The sequence below is a fragment of the Phascolarctos cinereus genome, unplaced genomic scaffold (genome assembly GCF_003287225.1).
Source record: "Phascolarctos cinereus isolate Bilbo 61053 unplaced genomic scaffold, phaCin_HiC Scaffold_2;HRSCAF=192, whole genome shotgun sequence".
NCBI lineage: Eukaryota > Metazoa > Chordata > Mammalia > Diprotodontia > Phascolarctidae > Phascolarctos > Phascolarctos cinereus.
In genome coordinates this window covers 38,402,128-38,423,139 of record NW_027555625.1, presented here as the reverse complement: position 1 = coordinate 38,423,139, position 21,012 = coordinate 38,402,128, and the positions used below count along the sequence as shown (strand labels likewise).

General features: G+C 40.2%; 1 protein-coding gene across 1 annotated transcript; it reads left to right on the top strand.

Annotated features, from left to right (window-relative positions):
- Positions 1–4,569: 4,569 nt before the first annotated feature.
- LOC110202896 (uncharacterized) lies at positions 4,570–19,837 on the top strand. The gene is made up of 6 exons (XM_078149314.1): positions 4,570–4,602; positions 6,245–6,371; positions 7,723–7,818; positions 17,253–17,633; positions 17,718–18,305; positions 18,390–19,837. Exons 1-6 carry the CDS (start codon positions 4,570–4,572, stop codon positions 19,835–19,837), a joined length of 2,673 nt encoding a protein of 890 aa, XP_078005440.1.
- Positions 19,838–21,012: the final 1,175 nt, after the last annotated feature.

Sequence of the window (21,012 nt, the reverse complement as noted above, 5' to 3'; positions counted from 1 at the left end):
AGAGGGATGAGATGGGGAGAAAATTTGGAACTCAAAATCTTGTGGAAGTGAATGTTGCGAACTAAAAATAAATAAATTTTTAAAAAGTTGGGAAAACAACAACAACAACAAAAAGAAATACCTAAGTATCTTATTAAAAAAATTTGGAAAAAAAATTTACTCAGTAGGAATTATACTATGGAGACTTTGCACAGGGTTGGTAAGAATTTATGGTGAAACTTCCATTAAATATAGACAAAATCTGGAAGTTTATCCTAACTCATTCATTCTCCCCTATTTTTTTGTACAATTCTTAATCTAACATCTAGATTACGAGAGAAATTTTTATCAACGACATAGCTGATAATTGTTTACCAAATTACACAATTTACAAGTATAATAATGCCTTAAACATTATTATACATTTAAAACTTGAAACAACCCATTATCAATTTAGGTGAATGTACTTCCAAATTACTTTGCACAGAGAATCATTCATCTCATCATTAATATGTTGAAACTACAACTTTAAATCACGTTACATATTTTAATAATAGTCGAGGTTTCAAATGAAAAATCTGCTAGCATAGTAAATATTAGTATTTGTATTATTACCTGCTTATAGCTGAATATGCCCCATTAGCTATTTAATAATTTTTAAATTATTTAATTTTTTATCACATCCTTTTCAAGGCCCAATTCATATGCAACAAAATCCAAATTAAAAATTGCTTTAACATCATTTCTACCTCACAATGGTCTCTCAAACTTTACAATCTAAGAGAGTTTTAGAAATACAATACAATTTAGAAATACCGTAACAACATAAATGATAAACTTCAGATGACATCAATTGCATTTTCAGATTATCACATATAAAAATTATTGATCCTATTACTTTCGATATTTAAAAACCACTTCAAAGTTATCAGGTATGGAATGATTACATTAAATTAGAGAGATAATAATAATGTTGTGTCTAACATATGCCAGTCATTATGTTAAGCACTTTATAATCATTATACCATTTTGATCCCATATCAATAACCATTATTATTTTCCCTTTACAAATCAGGAAACAGAGCAAACAGAGATAAAATACCTCACCATAAATTATGAAGCTGATACATTTTTGCAACTAGGACAGAAAAGTGTGGGGTTTACCAAGAGCAGTGGCTGGCTGGCTTCTCACCTTGTAGTGCCACATCAGGCTCTGCCAAAGGCTCAGGTGGCTGATCCAGGGGCTTCCCAGTGGCAATAATTCTTGGTGGCAGGGCTCAGGGAATGCTCACCTGTCCACCTCTCCCCTCCCCTACAGCTGTAGAATTTACTGAGCCTGGGGCAGTTTGCAGCTGCTGGGGCAGAGTGGGCAGAATGTATTGAACCTGGGTGATATTCCCAAGCATTGCCTAGAGGGGTAGGCTGCAAGGTGCCATGGGGCAGGGGCCATTAGGGCCACTGCCAGTCTGTGATTGCTGCCCATCCCCTCCTTTTGCCAGTTGGGGAAGACTGATTTAAGTTTTCCCTACAATTATCCAGCATTCTCTTCTCTTAATCTGAACTGGGATAAGAGGGGTTAAGAAGAACCCATGGCTGTTTATAATCCCCATACACTCCTAATTCTAGGGAGTAAGTGGGGAATACTGAGTGATCAGGATTGTGTGGAGGTGTTTTAGCACAGGGTGAGCCCCTGGAATTACCCCGAAAGTCTTAGGAGTTTTCTCTTGCAATCCCAAAATGATCAATTTCCAAACTTCTTGAGCATTAGTCTCAAGACCTCCAGAATTGGCTGAGATGTTTTTAGCTGTGTCTAACTTTTCACTGTAGCTCCAGGTTGGCCAGTTGGTTTGTTTCTCGGTTTGTTTTCCTAGCTACAGCACTTAGGAGTCTCTGGCTGGCTGCATTTTAAATTCTACTGGATAACAGAACAGAATCTAGCTCACAACACAACACTCAGACATTTTACAACACAAAGACACAAACAAACAATTAACAGATGAATACAAACAGAGTTTGTGATTAATGACAGGGAGAGGGGGAATTAGAGGCTTGTTAGAAAGCCCCATCATAATTTGGCTATTATTAGTCTGAGGAAGGGGTGTTGTGGGGAATTTTCAAGAATCCAAGACCTGACAGGGCAGCTCTGGTGTGAACCAGAGCGGAGATGGGGTTGCCCTGTACCTCCACAAACATCTCCGCTAGTTAAGAAAGGGGTAGAGTGGGGTAGATGGGGATCAGATCCTGAAACTCTTGCTCAGAGCACTTCCAGGGTCATTGAGGGGAGCTTGGCACCCCCAGTATTTCTGATTTTTTTTTGGTGGGATTATGGTTTTTAATCCATTCTTCTTTCCACTTCCGTTTTATGAGAGAGTTCATCCCATTCACATTCACAGTTATGATTACTACCTGTGTCTTTTTCTCCATCCTTTTTCCCCCTGTTTATGCCTTTTTTTCTCCTTTCTCCTCCTCCCCCACTAGTGTTTTGCTTTTGTCCCCTGCCTCCCTCAGTCCCTCCTCCCTTCTATTATCCATTTCCCTTTTCTTCCCCTTTAGCCTTACTGCTTCTTCCCTCCCTTCTATCCCCCCTCCCTTTTCTTTCCCCCTTTCCCTCATACTGCCTACAGGGCAAGTTAGATTTCTATACCTTTCTGATTAGGTTATTCCCTTCTTGAGCCAAATCTGATGAGAGTAAGGTTCAAACAATGCTCACCCCCTCCCTTCTTTCCCTCTGCTGTAATAAGATTTTCTGTCCTTTCCTGTAATGTAATTTACCCTTGTCTGCCTTCTCCTTTCTCAGTACATTTTCTAAGATCAGACTAATCCATTTACTTGGATCCATTTAACCCACTTGATTAGATTATTTTTTTTATCATTACATCAAAGTCAACTAATATCCACCCCCTTTATGTATACTCTTTTAACATGGTGTAATAAAGTCTCAGATCTGACTTTAAATGAGCCCACATTCTAATTTAAGTTAGGAGAAATGTGCTAACCAAATTGACTGCATTTTGTGAACAACCTCGATTCTGGAACTAAACTCTGTTTTGCTATGAATCATTTGTTTGCCTGGAAATCTTCAGGTTGCCTCTTCCTGGACCTCCCCCTCCCCGCCTCTAAAGTCCCCAATCTTTCCTCCAATAAGAAATCAGATGATGGAGGCATGGGGAAGGAGGAGCTGTCAAAGATGACTAACCTGGTGGGTGGTAGAGCATGTGGAATATGAGCTCTGGGGTGGAGTTTGGAGGCCTGGGAGGAGTCTAGGGCAGAAGAGGGGTCATCCCAGTGGCTAAGACATTCCAGGTGATGGAGGGCATGGCTTGTGGAGGAGAGGCAGAAAGGGTCCCTAGCACTTGGCCCTGGGTGTGATTGGAGGACACAGCCCATCCTGGGGGCCTCAGAGGCCGGGCAGAGGGTGGGAGGACCCTCTCAGAGTGGGCTGGCTGAAAACAGAAACTTTTGTCCTGAGATTGCTCTGCCTTCTTCACTTGCAGCTGAACTATTTCTGCCTTCCCTGCTACTGAGATCACACTGCCTTTACTTGGACCTGAGATCTCTGCCTTCTGGACACCAGCTCTCTGGGGTCAGTTCCCAGGTAGGTCTGAGCCAGCCCTTCACAGACCTACTGGCTTCTGCTGGCTGTTAATATCATTGGATCTCATCCTTGTCCTCTGACCATGTGGTGAGTGCCCTCCAGGTCTACCTGGAGCAATCTTCCCTACCTAGCTTGGCTACTGGACAATGCTGTTAATTCTTTTCCAGACTCCCAATCTCTTCCCAAAAGTCTCAGGTCACCCTCCTCAGATTTAAGATTGGGTCACCTTTTCCCAAAATTCAAACCTTACCCACAGGGCCCCAGGAATGCTATCTTGAGTGAAAGACAAGTGAAAGGATTGAGTGACCCCTGAAATGCAAGGTAATGGGCATGGATCTATTGAAGCAGGTGAGATTTTAAGAATCTATGCATTTGGTAGGCACAAGACAGACTTTTTCATAGGGTAAAAGATTGTGGGAAGATTTGGGGTGGGATCTAGGCATGGCAAATAGACTGCAGGTAAACTAGAGGTAACAGAAGGGGTCTCGATGGGATTAAGGGGTTGGAAGCAGCCTGGGTTGGTCCAGTGGTAACAGACACTGAAGTACATACAGGGGCTGGGTCAGGGATACAATGAAAGAACAGTTGAAAGGATTATTGAGTATCTAGGTGGGGATAGGTGGGAAAGTTCTAGATCTGAGTTGCTCTTTTTAGGGTCCAGGTCCCATATCTCATCAGAGGGAGACTTCTGATTCAGTAGCCATTGAGGCTCTGACTAGTGTCATTCCATCTGGGATTCCAAGCCCCTTCTGCCTCTTGGTTCTCTGAAGTAGAATGGGGGAAAAGAAGGGGACAGAAGAGGAGTTGGAGAGGGTGTGGCCATCTTTTCCAAGCCTGACCCTATATATAAGTTGCAGTCTTTCTCCTGAGAGCAAGGTCTCACCCCCTGTAAATACCTGTAGGCCAGCCTCCTGCCCTGGGATCCTTCTCTCTCCCCAGCTCAATCTGCAGAAGACCAAGGCCTGGCCCAAGCAGGGAGCCACGAGACAGAGGGAATGGCCCTTGAGAGCTGCAGACCCCTACCCCAGGTGAGTGTACTCTGTCTACAAACTTTACCAACATCAACCAAAGAAGCTATTTCCATAGACAGAGGATTGTCTATGAGACTGATTATGCCTTACCTATGGATTGCTTTTCTTTACTTTTCTTTCTTTCTTTTTTTTTTTTAACAAAAACAGGCAGGAAACTGAAAACAGTAGTAACAACATCACCCTGTTCTCTCCTTCTGTACCTTGAATTGATTCATGGCACTTTGGCATCACAAGCACTAACTACTGCCCCCCCCAATTTCTCCCCTCCCATGTGCATTTGTTTTTAAAGTTTTTCCTCATGATCCTTGAGTCACAAGAACAACTACTTCACTCAATCCTCTCTGTTCTGAGGCCATCTTTTCTTTGCTCCTTTATGCAAGCTTAGCACCCCTCCCCCTCATCCATAGAAGTGGTCCCCCCTCCCCTTTGCTTCTTTGGCCAAGCTCTTCCTGCCAGACCTTGACAGGAAGCTCTGTTTATCCTCTGTGGTCTGTGCTGCATGAACAGTTGAAATGTCTGGTGCATACTCACTATCTTGGTAGCTGGTTTGACTCTCAAGGGCACACTGAGAGGGCAGTGAGGGTTGAAAGGAGCAAATATTGTGAGCAGGGCTGGGGATGTTCCTGGCCTTCTGCATCCTCTGGTCCAGGGTTTTTGGGAAGATATGGCAACTCAAGAAAACAGGTGAAATCAGCATCAGGGTCACATTCACATGTTCAAAGACCTTTACCAGAGCTATTTGGACCAGGCCAAAGAAAATAATGCCTCCTTTAGCAGTTAGTTAATAATTAGCATTTGTTAAGGACCTAGTACTTCCCTTGTTAGAGAGAATATAGGGAAAGGGCTGAGTTTGGGGAACTATTCAAAGTTCTGGCAGTTTTCTTTTCTGGTGGAAAAAGGGGGTACTGAAGAAGACATTTAGTTCTTATGAGTGAGACATCAGGCTCAAAGGCAAAGACACAACAGTGACTCACTTTCTCCTCAAAGCCCACTTTTAACCATCTTCACAACAACCTTATATGGCAGGTATTCTTATTATCTTTGACAGTTCAGAAATCTGAGGCAAACAGAGGTTCAGTTGTAATTAGTATGTCTTATGAATCCTTTTTGTGTTTTATCTAGATAAGAGTTTGTTTCAGCCTCTCAGGAAATTAACTAGATCTTTTCTTTTTCTTTCTTCTCTTTTCTATAATGAAATATAAATCCCCCTCTCCCCCCAAATAAATTATACTTCCCTGCTTCTCACACATTTTTCACAGAATTTTCTTCATAACATAATGCTTTTAATTAGTTCTGATAAGGAAGAAATTACACATCAACTTCTCTCTTTTTCTTGCAGAGGTCTTTCTACCTCACAGACAAAACACATACTTTGTCCCAGATTCCATAGAGAGACACATTCCATAGTAAAACATTTCTCAACTTTATTCCGGCAGATCACATCAAATACTTTTCTCCATATTTCATTGAGCTCTTCATGATGATGGTTTTTAGTGTTGACTCTGATACTCAACAAGGATATGACTTTTGGGTAAATCCCCTTTCTGTTCTTCAGTTTCCTCCCCTCACTTAGTGAGGGTTAGGATGCATGAATTGTGGAGTCTTTCATCTCTCAATCTTGTGACCTGTGATGGTTTAGGAGTTGGTGACATTCCAGGATGTGGCTGTGGACTTCACCCCAGAGGAGTGGGTCCTCTTAGACCATCCTCAGAAGAAGTTGTACAAGGAGGTCATGCTGGAGAATGCCTGGAACCTTCTCTTCCTGGGTAAGGACATTTCCTCTGGCAGCTATGAGTCTGCTATGAAGGGAATATCTTAATTCCTGAGTATGCTGGCTTTGGAGCAGTCATCAATTAGTAGAAAGGGAAAAGTGCTGGTCTCTTGTGTCCAAGAGACAAGGACCTCCTGCTGCCTGGTTTTCCCTTGAAAGGTCAGTACATTGTGTGAAGTTAACACAAAGGTTTCCTTGTTGCTCTTGAAGCTGTCTCTTGACAATTCTAGGTAGGTTGAGGTCAAAGATCAGATCAGGGTTGAAGCATCTCAGATGTAGAACCAATCCCATGGATTATTTAGTCCAACCTTTCCCTGGCCATGGATTTTGTCTGCCACAACTCTGAAAAGTACTCAGGTGGCTTTTCCTTGCAACCCTTTCCTCTTTGGGATGGCCCAATCACTTAGGATATTCTTTTTGAGAAGCATCAGTTTGTACCTCACAGCTCCTAGTTGTGCCTAACATGACGCATTTGTCCTTCACTTTCCTTTACATCACCTCCACATTCCAGCACAGATGGTGGGAAAGGAATAAGCATTTCTATTCACCTGCTATTCACCAGCTGTTATGCTAAGTGCTTTCTTTACAACATTATGTTATTAGGTGATATGATTATCCCCATTTGTCATTTGAGAAAACTAAAGGAAACAGGTTAAGTGATTTTTCCAGAGGCACACACTAGAAACTGTCTGAAGCTAGAATTAATCCCTGGTATTCCTAACTCTAGGCCCAGGGCTCACTCCTCTGTACTGCCAGCTGCCTCTAATTTCTAGATAATGGAAACCATGCAGGGAGTCCATTCTCCTAGGACAAAGGTGCCCCAAGATCAAATTTTCTGACTGAAAATTGGCTCCATGATCTTCTCCCCCAACTCTCCCTAAAGCTCCCAAAATAAATGCTATGGAAACCATGCTGAAGAACTCGTGGGACTCATCCTGTGCTTTTTGCTGGCATGCCCCTGTCAATGGCAGGAATAATAGACTGGCTAGGAATCAGACTAACTAAGGTTCCTTGAGTTCCCTGGCAGGAGAACCTTACCAAAAGAGGCAAAGAGTACCTGCATGAACAGTAGGAAGGTTTTTTATGGGTTTCTGGGAGTGATGAGCAGGGTAGGGGACAGGGCAAAATCTGTTCATCACGGTCCCTTTTGCTGGAGCTCTAGGCTGATCTGGCACATCCTATTTAGTGTCCCTTGCATTACAAGCCTTAATGGGAGAACCATCCTGATATGTGTGAATATGATGGAGTGATTCTCAATGGAGTTTCTTTGTATGTACACTGTTTTGTATAAAGAGAACTAAGTGACAACTTTTTCTGTGTCCTCATCACTGATTCCCCATGCTCAGGGCTTCCAGTTCCCAGAGAATGTTGGATTTCTTATTTTGAGGAAAGGGAAGCACCATGGATGCTGGAGCAAGAAGGCCTGAGGGGCTGCTGCCCAGGTGAGTGAGGTGAAAGCAGGTATAAGGGAGTTGTGATTACAAGAGGCTTCTAGGTGTTGTGGCAAAAGAAGTACTAGATTTGGAGTCAGGAACACCTGACTTGGAATTCTTTTTCAGACACTTTTAGAAGGGTGTCCCTGGACAAGTCACTGAACCCCACTGAGTCTGTTTCCCCTTTGTAAAATGAGGACATTGGACACCATGGCAATTGAGCTCTCTCCCAGTGATAAATCTATTATGCAAAAAATAGTCATTGTTTGGAACTTGAGGGCAGGGATCCACCAGAAAGTGCAAAAAGGGGTTAGGCTTTCCAATATGGGCTCTTTCTTATACTTTCTTCAACATTTATTGAGTACCTGCTATGTGTTAGACCTTCTGCTAAACACCAGGGATATAAAGAGATACAAGGAATATTCCCTGCCCTCTTGGAGCTCAGGTTGGTGAGGCAGACAACATTCCAGCAACAATGTACAAACCTGTTATGGTCAGGATGAATTGGAGCTCATTGAGTGAAGGAGGACCAGAAAAGCTTATTGTGGACAGTGGGCTTTAGCTGGAACTTCAGGGAAGCCAGGGAGAGCCTTTGAGGCATGGAGATGACATGGAATGCCCACAGCATCAGGAGATGGAGTATCCTGTTCACAGAACAGAAGAGAGGCCCAGACCACTGGGTTATAACATGTTTGGTGGGCATATAAGGTGAAAGAAAAGTAGAAGAGGGCTATGTAAAGGAGGGGTAGGTGATTAATAGCCCTAGAGAGGATTTCATATTTGATCTTTTCTTTTCTTTTTTTAAAATAAATTTATTTTCATTTATCAAAAATCACTACCATATGCTTTTGAGTTGAAAATTTTTCTCCCCCTTCCTCCCCACCACCCTCCCCAAGATAGTGTACAATCTGATACAGGCTTTACATTTACATACACATTAAACATATTTTCACATTAGTGAAGTTGTAAGTAAAAATTAAAACCAATAGGAGGAACCATCAGAAAGATGAAACAAAACTCAACAGAAGGTAAAAAAAAGTGATAGTGATTCGACTTCCATAGTTCTTTCTTTGGATGTGGACAACATTTTCCATCCCGAGGCCTCTGGAGATGTCTTAGATCCTCATAATGCTGAGAAGGGTTCAGTTTAACAATATTAGCCATTGTATAACGTGGCTGTTATTGTGTACAAAGACCTCTTGGTTCTGCTCACTTCACTCAGCATCAGACCATATAAGTCTTTCCAGGTTTTTCTGAAGTCAGCCTGTTCATTTCTTATAGCACAATAGCATTCCATTATATTCATATACCATAACTTGCTCAGCCATTCCCCAATTGATGGGCATCCTCTCAATTTCCAATTCTTTGCCACCACAAAAAGAGCTGCTATGAATATTTTTGTACATGTGGGTCCTTTTCCCATTTGTTTGATCTCTTTGGGATATAGCCCTAGAAGTGCTATTGCTGGATCAAAGGGTATGCACATTTTTGTAGCCCTTTGGGATAGTTCCAAATTGTTCTCCAAAATGGTTGGATCATTTCACAACTCCACCAACAATGTATTAGTGTTCCAATTTTCCCACATCTTCTCCAACATTTATCATTTTCCTGTTTTGTCATGTTGGCCAATCTGATAGGTGTGATGTGGTACCTCAGAGTTGTTTTGATTTGCATTTCTCTAATCAATAATATTTAGAGCATTTTTTCATATGACTATAGATGGCTTTAATTTCTTCATCTGAGAACTGTCTGTTCATATCCTTTGACCATTTATCAATTGGGGAATGGCTTGTGTTCTTATAAATTTGTCTTAATTCTCTATATATTTTAGAAATGAGGCCTTTTCAGAGAGACTGGTTGTAAAAATTCTTTCCCAATTTTCTACCTTCCTTCTAATCTTAGTTGCATTGGCTTTGTTTGTGCAAAAACTTTTCAATTTAATGTAATCAAAATTATCCATTTTGCTTTTCATAATGTTCTCTATCTCCTGTTTGGTCATGAATTCTTCTGTTCTCCATAGATCTGATAGGTAAACTATTCCTTGTTCTCCCAGTTTACTTATGGTATCAGCCTTTATATCTAAGTCATGAACCCATTTTGACTTTATTTTGGTATATGGTGTGAGATTTGGGTCTATGCCTAGTTTCTGCCATACTCTTTTCCAGTTTTCCCAGCAGTTTTTTTCAAAGAGTGGGTTCTTATCCCAGAAGCTGGGGTCTTTGGGTTTATCAAATAATAGATTACTATAGTCATTGACTACTGTGTCTTGCATATTTAACCTATTCCACTGATCCACCTCCCTATTTCTTAGCCAGTACCAAGCAGTTTTGATGATTGCTGCTTTATAATACAATTTAAGATCTGGAATTGCTAGGCCACCTTCCCCTGCATTTCTTTTCATTAGTTCCTTTGATATTCTGGACCTTTTGTTTTTCCAAATGAATCTTGTTATTATTTTTTCTAACTCTATAAAATAATTTTTTGGTAGTTTGATTGGTATGGCACTGAATAAGTAAATTAGCTTAGGTAGGATTGTCATTTTTATTATATTAGCTTGGCCTACCCATGAGCAACTGATGTTTTTCCAATTATTTAGATCTGATTTTATTTGTGTGAAAAGTGTTTTGTAATTGTGTTCATAGAGTTCCTGGGTTTGTTTTGGGAGGTAGACTCCTAAATATTTTATAGTGTCTACAGTAAGTTTAAATGGGATTTCTCTTTCTATCTCTTGCTGTTGGGCTTTGTTGGTAATATATATGCTGATGATTTATGTGGGTTTATTTTATAGCCTGCAACTTTGCTAAAGTTGTTTATTATTTCAAGTAGTTTTTTACTTGATTCTCTAGGATTCTCTAAGTATATCATCATGTCATCTGCAAAGAGTGATAGCTTTGTTTCTTCTTTGCCTATTCTAATGCCTTCAATTTCTTTTTCTTCTCTTATTGCTAAAGCTAAGGTTTCCAGTACAATATTGAATAACAGTGGTGATAATGGACATCCTTGTTTCACCCCGATCTTATTGGAAATGCTTCTAGCCTGTCCCCATTACATATAATGCTTGCTGAAGGTTTTAGATAATGCTATTTATTATTTTAAGACTCCATTTATACCTATGCTTTCTAGTGTTTTTAATAGGAATGGGTGTTGTATTTTATCAAAAGCTTTTTCTGCATCTATTGAGATGATCATGTGCTTTCTGTTGATTTTGGTGTTGATATGCTCAATGATGCTGATAGTTTTCCTAATATTGAACCAACCTTGCATTCCTGGTATAAATCCTACCTGGTCATAGTGTATTATTCTTGTGATAAGTTGCTGCAGTCTATTTGCTAGTATTTTGTTTAAAATTTTTGCATCTATATTCATTAGAGAAATTGGTCTATAATTTTCTTTCTCTATTTTGACTCTTCCTGGTTTAGGTATCAACACCATATTTGTATCATAAAAAGAATTTGGTAAGACTCCTTCTTCACCTATTTTCCCAAATAGTCTATATAGTATTGGAATTAATTGTTCTTTAAATGTTTGATAGAATTCATGTAAATCCATCTGGCCCTGGAGATTTTTTCCTAGGGAGTTCATCAATGGCTTGTTCAATTTCTTTTTCTGAGATGGGGTTATTTAAGTATTTTACTTCCTCTTCGTTAATCTGGGCAATTTATATTTTTGTAAATATGTATCCATTTCACTAAGATTGTCAAATTTGTTGGCATATAGTTGGGCAAAATAATTCCTAATTATTGTTTTAATTTCCTCTTCCTTGGTGGTAGCTTCCCCTTTTCATTCTTGATACTAGTAATTTGGTTTTCTTCTTTCTTTTTTTAATTAAATTAACCAAAGGTTTATCTATTTTATTGGTTTTTTCATAAAACCAGCTCTTAGTTTTATTTATTAGTTCAATAGTTTTCTTAATTTCAATTTTATTAATTTTTCCTTTGGTTTTCAACATTTCTAATTTGGTGTTTAGTTGAGGATTTTTAATTTGTTCTTTTTCTAGTTTTTTTAGTTGTATGCCCAATTCATTAATCTCCTCTTTTATTTATGTAAGCATTTAGAGATATAAAACTTCCCCTAAGAACTGCTTTTGCATCCCATAGGTTTTGGTATGTTGTCTCATTATTGTCATTCTCTTGAATGAAATTATTGATTTTTTCTATGATTTGTTGTTTGACCCAATCATTTTTTAGGATTAGATTATTTAGTTTCCAATTATTTTTTAGTCTATCTTTCCATGGCCCTTTATTACATATAATTTTTATTGCATCATGATCTGAAAAGGATGCATTTAATATTTCTGCCTTTCTGCATTGGATTGTGAGGTTTTTATGCCCTAGTACATGGTCAATTTTTGTGTATGTGCCATGTACTGCGAGAAAAAAGTATATTCCTTTCTATCCCCATTCAGTTTTCTCCAGAGGTCTATCATACCTAACTTTTCTAATGTTCTATTCACCTCCTTAACTTCTTTCTTGTTTATTTTGTGGTTAGACTTATCTAGTGCCGAGAGGGGGAGGTTCAGGTCCCCCACTAGTATAGTTTTGCTGTCTATTTCTTCCTGTAACTCCCTGAACTTCTCCTGTAAGAATTTGGATGCTATACCATTTGGTGCATATATGTTTAGTAATGATATTACTTCATTGTCTATGGTGCCTTTTAGCAGGATGTAGTTTCCTTCCTTATCTCTTTTGATTAGATCTATTTTTGCTTTTGCTTTGTCTGAGATCAGGATTGCTACCCCTGCTTTTTTTACTTCAGCTGACGCATAATATATTCTGCTCCAGCCTTTTACCTTTACCCTGTATGTGTCACTCTTTTTCAAATGTGTTTCCTGTAAACAACATATTGTAGGATTATGGTTTTTAATCCATTCTGCAATCCATTTCTGTTTTATGGGAGAGTTCATCCCATTCACATTCACAGTTATGATTACTATCTGTGTCTTTTTCTCCATCCTTTTCCCCCTATTTATGCTTTTCTTTCTCCTTTTTCCTTTCTCCCCTTCACTAGTGTTTTGCTTTTGACCACGCCTCCTTCAGTCCCTTCCCCCTTTTATTATCCCTTTCCCTTTTCTTCCCCTTTAGTCTTACTGCTTCTTCCCTCCCTTCTTCTCCCCCTCCCTTTTCTTTCCCCTTTTCCCTCCCTCCTATAGGGCAAGTTAGATTTCTATACCTAACTGATTATATTATGCCCTTCTTGAGCCAAATCTGATGAGAGTAAGGTTCAAACAATGCTCCCCCCTCCTTCTTTCCCTCTGCTGTAATAGGATTTTGTGTCTTTTCCTGTAATGTAATTTACCCTTGTCTGCCTCCTCCTTTCTCAGTACATTTTCTAAGATCAGATTGATCCACTTATTTGGATCCATTTAACCCACTTGATTAGATTTTTTTTATCATTACATCAAAGTCAACTAATATCCACCCTCTTTATGTATACTCCTTTAACAAGGTGTAATAACAATACAGTTCTCAAGGGTTGCAAGTCTCATATTCCCTTGTAGGGGTTTAAACAGCCCCCCCCTTATTAACAACATATTGTATCCTTCTGTCCCATTTACCTTTTTAAGTCCTTCTTGAGTCCTGTACTTGAAGATCAAATTTTTTGTTGAGCTCTGGTCTTTTTATCAGGAAAGTTTGGAAGTCTCCTATTTCGTTGAATATCCACCTCCTCCCTTGAAAAATGATGCTCATTTTTGCTGGGTAATTGATCCTTGGCTGCATTCCAAGCTCCTTTGCCTTATGGAATATCATGTTCCATGCCCTGTGGTCTTTTAATGTAGAAGCTGCAAGGTCCTGTGTAATCCTGACTGTGGTTCCATGATATTTAAATTGTTTCTTTCTGGCTGCTTGCAGCACCTTCTCTTTCATCTGGTAATTTTGGAATTTTGCTATTATATTCTTGGTTGTCAATTTGGGATCTCTTTCAGGTGGTGATCGGTGGATTCTTTCTATGGTTATTTTCCCTTCTGGTTCTAGGACTTCTGGGCAGTTTTCCTTTATGATTTCCTGAAAGATACTGTCCAGGCTCTTTTTTTCATCATGATTTTCAGGTAGTCCAATAATTTTTAAATTGTCTCTCCTGAGTCGATTTTCCAGGTCGGTTGTTTTACTGATGAGGTATTTTACATTTTCATCTATTTTTTCATTTTTTTGTTTTTTCTGTTTGACTGATTCTTGCTCTCTCATAGAGACATTAGTTTTCATTTGTCCAATTCCAGTTTTTAACAGATTGTTTTCTTCTGTTAGTTTTTGTACTTCCTTCTTCAACTGGCCAATTGTGTTTTTTAGGGACTTGTTTCTTCAGTGTATCTTCTGTTAGTTTTTGTCCTTCCTTCTTCAATTGGCCAATTGTGTTTTTTAGGGACTTGTTTTCTTCAGTGTATTTTTTTTCCAATTGGCCAATTGTATTTTTGAAGGACTCTTTTACCTCTCTCATTTGACTATTAAAATCCTTCTTGAGCTCTTCTAAGAAGGCTTTTTGGGCTTCAGACCAGTTCATATTCCCTTTTGTTGTTGCAGATGTAGGTTTGTTGCCAATGTTGTCCTCTTCAGAATTTCTGTCTTGATCTTCACTCTTCTCATAATATGAATCTATGGTACGTTTCTTTTTACTCATGGTGTTTCTTTATTCCCTGGCCTTTAAAGAGATTGAGCTCTCCTGCTGGGGAACAGAGGGTACTGACCCAAGCTTCTTGTGTTGGGAGCCTAGGTCTTGGTCACTGGCTTTGTGCTGGGGCCTCTTATGCTGGAATTGGAGGCTGTAGGTTTCTGGCAGCTTACCTTGTTGGGCTGGAATCAGCAAGGCTGGAACTTTCAGGCAATTCTAGGTTGCCTGCTTTTCCTTTCCTTTAGCTTTCTTCAGCTCCTTTTAGATGGGTGCTGCAGGGTGTTTATCTGCCTGGGGCCCCTGCAGTGTTGTCTCCCTGTAATGCACTGGGAGATTCCTTTGCAGTGGAGTGCCGAGGCTCCTGATGGTTTTCTGAGCTGGTTTCCACTGGTTCCCCCCACTCTCCCTGAGGCACTCGGAGGTCCAGGTGTTGGTGTTTGCCTGCTCTACCACCTGGGCTTCAGGATTTCTTCACAATTGGAGGCTTCAGGGCTCCTACAGCTCACCTGGTGTTGGGTTGGAATTAGCAAGGCCGGGGCTGTAGGAAGTGTTTAGGTTGTTTTCTTCACCTCCTTTCAGATGAATGCTGCAGGGTACTTATCTGCCTGGGGCCCCTTGTAGTTCTGCCTCCTTATTTTTGCTGAGGCACTGGGAGACCTGTTTGCTGGGCTGCTTCTAGCTGTTCCTTTTTTTCTGGGTGATATTTTCTGGGTTTCAGAGATAGATAGGGGAGAGTGAGAGAGACTACTTTTTCACTCTGCCATCTTGGCTTCCAGAAGCGGAATAAATTTGATCTTTTCCCAGGGAGCAACAGGAGGTTGTTGAGTACACGAGGACATGGTCAGTGAAGAACTTTAGGAAGATGAACTTTGATCAGTGGGTGGAGGAATGACTGCACTGGGGAGAGACTGGAGGCAGCTGGAGCAAGGAACAGGTTCTTGGAAACTCAGGTGTGAAGTGTTTGGGGCTTGGACCAAGACAGTGGCAGTGTTGGGAGAGAAGGAGTGTATGGGAGAGATGTTACTAAGGTGGAATCACAGGACTTTGCAGCAGATTAAATATGGGGGTCAGGAGGGTGTGTGAGTCAATGAGTGTATGAAACCTCATTTGTAAGCCTACACTATTGGGAGGATGCCTTGGAGAGCATTAGGAAAATAGGAAGATGGGAGGGTTGGGGGAAATAGAATGAGTTTGGTTTCATGAACAATGAGAGGAGTGTCACTGAAAGTGTGTGTGTGTGTGTGTGTGTGTGTGTGTGTGTGTGTGAGACAGACAGAGAGAGAGAGAGAGGTGATTTACTGTCAAAGGCTGCAGAGGAGGCAAGAAAGATGAGGATGAAGATATGGCCAGTGGATTTAGCAACTTTGAGACTTTTGGTAATTTTAGAGAGAAGAATTTCAGTTGAATAATGAAATTGGGAGGTAGACTGCAGAGAATTTCAGAGAAAGCAGAGGAAAGGAGTTGGAGACATCAGTTGTAAGTGGTCATCTCCAGTTGTTTAGCCAAGATATGGAAGAAAGAGATTGGAAAATATCTCTTTGTTTGAATAGGTCAAGTGACTATGTTTTGAGGAGGTAGGGAAGGAGTCATTAGTGTGGGAAAGACTGGAAAGTAATAAAAAAAAAGGGGGGGGGGATGCTGAAGAGACTGCATGCTAAGGAAGATGTTGTCCTGGAATGGGATGATTTACACATGGAAAGGAGTTTACTTTAGCTAGCAGAAAGAGGACAGTTTCATCTGCTTGTGATATCATAAAGGAAAAGGCACTGGATTTATGGGAGATGAGGAGGATAAGGTAGCACTTGATAAGTAATCAATTTTTTCAGTGAAAAAAATAGAAGGTAAATTTCTCTGCTGAGAAGGTAAGGGGGGGTGGACAGTAGGAGTGATCAATAAAGGACAGTTAGGAAAGAATGAAAAGAATGGGAAAAGCTGCTGTGGTGAATGATACAGGGAGTCACTTATGTGGTTTTCAGTTATTTCTGAATGTTCATGATCCAATTTGGGGTGTTCTTGGCAAAGAAACTGGAGTAGTTTGCCATTTCCTTTTTTTTTTAACATTCTATCTAAATTTCCTTCTAAAGCAGGCCTGCACAACCTGCAGGCTGCAGGCATGCCAAAGGATTTTGGACAACTGGTGAAAAATGTATAGGATATTTCTGTACATTTTTCCAGGGCTGCCTGTAATCCTTTGCTGTGCTGCATGCAGCCCACAGGCTGCAGGTTGTGCAGCCCTGTTCTTCTTCTTCTTTTTTTCCCCTGCCATTTCCTTTTTCAGACCCATTTTATAGATGAGGAACCTGGGGCCAACAGGCCTAAATGACTTGCCCAGGGTCACACAGCTAGTAGGTATCTGAGGCAGGATTTGAACTTGAGTCTTTCTAACTAGTACTCTATCTACTGCACCACCTAGCTACCCCAAGGGAGCCAATTAGGGAGATGTAAAAGGATAGCCTTTGACCACAAGTGGCCAAAGGTTGGCCACTTGCAGGATTGGAGTTCTAGTCTCAGCTGCAGAGATGTTGGTCAGGTCACTCAGCCATTCTCAGCTCATGGACTGACTTGAAAATATAAGAAGAAAGCCCTGGGTCTGCCAGTGTTGCAGGTGTTTCAGGATCTAATGTGATTGTGTGTGAAGCTCTTTCTAAGTCAAATTGTCCTTCTGATGTGAACTAATGGCATTTTAAAATGACTGATTCTGTCCATTTAACTTTGAAGACTTTTCTCTTATCCTGGGGAAGTAGGATATAGATCATAATCCCAATGGAGGGAAGGGATTATGATTATATATGGGTGTACATGTGTCTCTGTATATGTGTTTTATTGTTTGTTTCTTGCAGAAGGAGAGATTAGATCTGAAATGAAAGAGACTACTGAAAAGCTAAGCATTTCTGTGAAAGAGACTCACCAGGAAAGCTTCATGAGTAATGGACCTTGTGACTTCACTGGGAGACAAATGTATGCTGTATTTCTCAGATTCCATGCAGGAGAGCAACCTTATGATTGTCATCTTCGTGGGAAAGAGTTGAGTCAACAGTCATTCCTTACTTACCATCAAAAAATTCATACTGGAGAGAAATCACTTGAGTGTCATGAATATGGTGAAACTTTTAGTGAACACTCAACCTTCATTATTCATCACAGTATTCACAATGAGAGGAAATCTCATGACTGTAATGAGTATGGGAAGGCTTGGAGTTGCTGCTCCAGTCTTGCTGTACATCAGAGCATACATGCTGGAGAGAAACCTTATGAATCTGGTAAATACAGAAAGGCCTTCATACAGAGCTCCAACTTAACTCAACATCAGAAAATCCACATTGGAAACAAACCTTATGAATGTAATCAATGTGGAAAGGCTTTCAGTTCCAGGTACACTCTTGCTATACATCAGAGAATCCACACTGGAGAGAAACTTTATGAATGTAATCAATGTGGGAAAGCTTTCACACAGAGCTCCACCCTTACAGCACATCAGAGAATTCACACTGGAGAAAAACCTTATGAATGTAATCAATGTGGAAGGGCTTTCACACAGAGCTCCAGTCTTGCTGCACATCAGAGAATCCACACTGGAGAAAAACCCTATGAATGTAATCAATGTGGAAAGGCTTTCAGACTGAACTCCAAACTTGCTCGACATCAGAGAATTCACACTGGAGAGAAACCATATGAATGTAATCAATGTGGAAAGGTTTTCACACAGAACTCCACTCTTGCTGCACATCAGAGTATCCATACAGGAGAGAAACCATATGAATGTAATCAATGTGGAAAGGCTTTCAGATTGAACTGCAAACTTACTAAACATCAGAGAATCCACACTGGAAAGAAACCATATGAATGTAATCAATGTGGAAAGGCTTTCAGACTGAACTCCGAACTTGCTCGACATCAGAAAGTCCACACTGCAGAGAAACTGTATGAATGCAATCAATGTGGAAAGATTTTCACGCAGAATTTCACTCTTGCTGCACATCAGAGAATCCACACGGGAGAGAAACCGTATGAATGTAATCAATGTGGAAAGGCTTTCAGATTGAACTGCAAACTTACCAAACATCAGAGAATCCACACTGGAGAGAAACCCTATGAATGTAATCAGTGTGGAAAGGCTTTCAGAGAGACCTCCACACTTGCTGTACATCAGAGTATCCACACAGAAGAGAAACCTTATGAATGTAATCAATGTGGAAAGGCTTTCAGTTCCAAGTACAGTCTTGTTGTACATCAGAGAATCCACACTGGAGAGAAACCTTATGAATGTAATCAATGTGGAAAAGCTTTCAGAGAGACCTCCAAACTTGCTGCACATCAGAGAATCCACACTGGAGAGAAACTTTATGAATGTAATCAATGTGGGAAGGCTTTCACACAGAGCTCCACCCTTGCTGCACATCAGAGAATTCACACTGGAGAGAAACCTTATGGATGTAATCAATGTGGAAAGGCTTTCAGAGAGAACTCCAAACTTGCTGCACATCAGAGAATCCACACAGGAGAGAAGCCTTATGAATGTAATCAATGTGGAAAAGCTTTCAGAGAGAATTCCAAACTTGTTTTGCATCAGAGAATCCACACTAGAGGGAAACCTTATGAATGTAATCAGTGTGGAAAAGCTTTCAGAGAGAACTCCAAACTTGTTGCACATCAGAGAATCCACACTGGAGAGAAACTTTATAAATGTAATCAATGTGGAAAGGCTTTCACACAGAGCTCCACTCTTGCTGTGCATCAGAGAATTCACACTGGAGAGAAACCTTATGGATGTAATCAATGTGGAAAGGCTTTCACCCAGAGCTCCAACCTTGCTGCACATCAGAGAATTCACACCGGAGAGAAACCATATGAATGTAATCAATGTGGAAAGACTTTCAGACTGAACTCCAAACTTGCTCGACATCAGAAAATCCACACTGGAGAGAAACCCTATGAATGTAATCAATGTGGAAAGGCTTTCAGAGAGAACTCCAAACTTGCTGCACACCACAGAATCCACACTGGAGAGAAACCTTATGAATGTAATCAATGTAGAAAGGCTTTCACACACAGGTCCACTCTTGCTGCTCATCAAAGTATCCACACTGGAGAGAAACCATATAAATGTAATAGATGTGGAAAGACTTTCAGACTAAACTCCCTACTTTCTGCACATGAGAGAATCCACACTGGAGAGAAACTTTATGAATGTGATCAATGTGGAAAGGCTTTCATGCAGAGCTCCACTTTTGCTGCACATCAGAGAATCCACACTGGAGACAAACCCTATGAATGTAATCAATGTGGAAAGACTTTTAGACTAAACTCCCAACTTGCTGTGCATCAGAGAATCCACACTGGAGAGAAACCCTATGAGTGTAGTCTATGTGGAAAGGCTTTCAGAGAGAACTCCAAACTTGCTCGACATCAGAAAATCCACACTTGAGAGAAACACTATGAATGTAATCAATATGTAAAGGCTTTATGAATGTAATCAGTGTGCAAAGGTTTTTAGAAGTAACTCTGATCTTCTGTATGTCATTGAATCCACACTGCAGAGAAACCTTATGAAAATAATCAATGTGGAAAGGCTTTCAGACTAAACTCTCAATTTGCTGCACATCAGAGAATTCATACTGGAGAGAAATCTATTGATAAAACTTTTTATGTACACTCTCATTTTACTATACATATCTGATGAAAGAAAAGGTCAAGACATAATTTCTGAGTCATTATTTCATTAATTATGGCTAGTGAATTATTAGCTCAATGACCGTTCTCCTGTAAACTAAAAATGAATCATGGAGGCATCTCAACATTTGTATGCCCCTAGATAAGTAGGTATTACCAACTGGCATAAATTAACTCTGATTGGTTAAAAATTAATGAGAATGAATATTATCATGAGGAGTGGACTAATTTCAATGAGGGGCTGAGGGACGTTACTCATCACTCAATGTTGGACAAACACTTAGCTCTATCCATGCCACTCTTGCCTAGGGCAATCTAGACAAAAAGGGGAATCCACTTCCCCTCAGATCTGTCTGACTAAAGCAGATTGGGCCAGGATTCACGTAGACTAAAATCTCTTTACCTTCTGGTCAAATCTTAGCTGGCTAAGTCTTGCCCAAGATTTCATCTCATCATCAGCCCTGCCCTTCAAAGGCTGGCTAAATCACCCACAGAGGCTGATTTCTGAATGAGGAAATAGAAAAGGGAAAAGCTTAGTCCTAATTCAATAATTGGTTATTAATACGAGAGAAATTATCATTTCTCTCACATCAGAGAATTCATTCTAGAGGACATATCTCATTAGTATAATCAATATGAAAGGTGTTCAGGTTAAAGTCATCCCTTATTTCCCATCAGAATTCACATGAGATAGAAACCATATTCCCATAATGAGTGTGGAAAGACATTCAGATGGACTATAGAGTTTGTTAGACATCAGAAATTTCACTTTCTGAACAACCCCTATCTATCCTCATTTGTGAAGGTCTGCAGCCAGAGATCATCTCTTCCTTTGTATCAAGGATTCTTCATGGAGAGAAGACATGAATGTACTCAATGAGGACCTACCTTTTCTTGGAAGAGGCAGGTCACTAGACACCACAATATTCA